This window comes from Cariama cristata, unplaced genomic scaffold (assembly GCF_000690535.1).
Source record: "Cariama cristata isolate BGI_N322 unplaced genomic scaffold, ASM69053v1 scaffold27484, whole genome shotgun sequence".
Lineage (NCBI taxonomy): Eukaryota > Metazoa > Chordata > Aves > Cariamiformes > Cariamidae > Cariama > Cariama cristata.
In genome coordinates this window covers 1-944 of record NW_009612737.1, presented here as the reverse complement: position 1 = coordinate 944, position 944 = coordinate 1, and the positions used below count along the sequence as shown (strand labels likewise).

General features: G+C 66.5%; 1 protein-coding gene across 1 annotated transcript in view; it reads right to left on the bottom strand.

The window, feature by feature from the left end:
• LOC104160601 (syntaxin-3-like) overlaps positions 1-874 on the bottom strand; it is a gene marked incomplete at its 3' end in the record, with an annotated part of 1773 nt that extends 899 nt beyond the window's left edge. Inside the window, exons 1-2 of the mRNA XM_009698762.1 lie at positions 809-874; positions 14-124 (exon numbers count right to left, since the gene is read on the bottom strand). Coding sequence (XP_009697064.1) covers positions 14-124; positions 809-874 — 177 coding nt within the window. The remainder of the gene's footprint in view (positions 1-13; positions 125-808) is intronic.
• Between the last annotated feature and the right edge of the window lie 70 nt (positions 875-944).

The following is a 944-nucleotide window of genomic DNA, read 5'->3' as shown; positions in this document are numbered from 1 at the left end:
GTGGGGCACACGCACTGATCTCGAGCTGGCGCTGGATCCGGCCCTTGCTGCGCTCCCGGAAGTCGACCTGCGCCTCGTTGTACTTGGTCATGACGTCAACGAACTTCCGGGACAGGACCGAGTGCTGGGGACGGGGACAGGGACGTGGGGCTGGGGACACCCCGGGCACGACACCCCCCTGGTCCCTGGGGGCCGGGGACACGGGACTGGGAACCCTCCCAGCATGGCACATCCCAACCCCAGGGGACAGGACCAAGGGATGGGGATGGGGACATGGGACACCCCAGGCATGGCATGTCCCCATGGGCCATTTTCCCAGGGGACAGGACCAAGGGCAGGGAGGTGACACTGGGGACACCTCAGGCAAGGTGTGTGACCCAGACCCAGGGGACAGGAGCGAGGACAGAGGTGTGACACTGGGGACATCCCCAGCATGGCACAGCCCCAGCCCAGGGGACGAGATGGGATGCTGGGACGAGATGTCCCTGTCCCCAGCCCCAGGAGATAGGGCAGGATGAAGGGCTGGGGCTGGGGACAGGGACATGAGACCCAGGGGACCCAGGATATGGCATGTCCCAGGCTGGGGGGGGGACAGGACAGTGTTGGGGACAGGAAGCCTGAGAGCACCCAGACATGGTGTGTCTGGGACCCCTGGGGACGGGAGACAGAGGTGGGAGACCTGGAGGCACGAGACCTGGAGTCATCCAGGACATGCCACATCTCCAGCCCGTTGGGGACAGGGTGGGACGGGGTGCTGGGGACCTGGGGGTGCTGAGTGGGGACAGCCCCAGCAGGGACGAGAGCTCACCTGGGACTTGCGTATCCGGAGGTCGGCAGAGGACCGTTCCTCGTCCTGCTCGATGTTCCTCTCCATGCCTGCCGAGAGACGGACCCCAGCCCGTCAGGGACCTTCCCCACACACCAGACCCCACGGACCCGGTGCC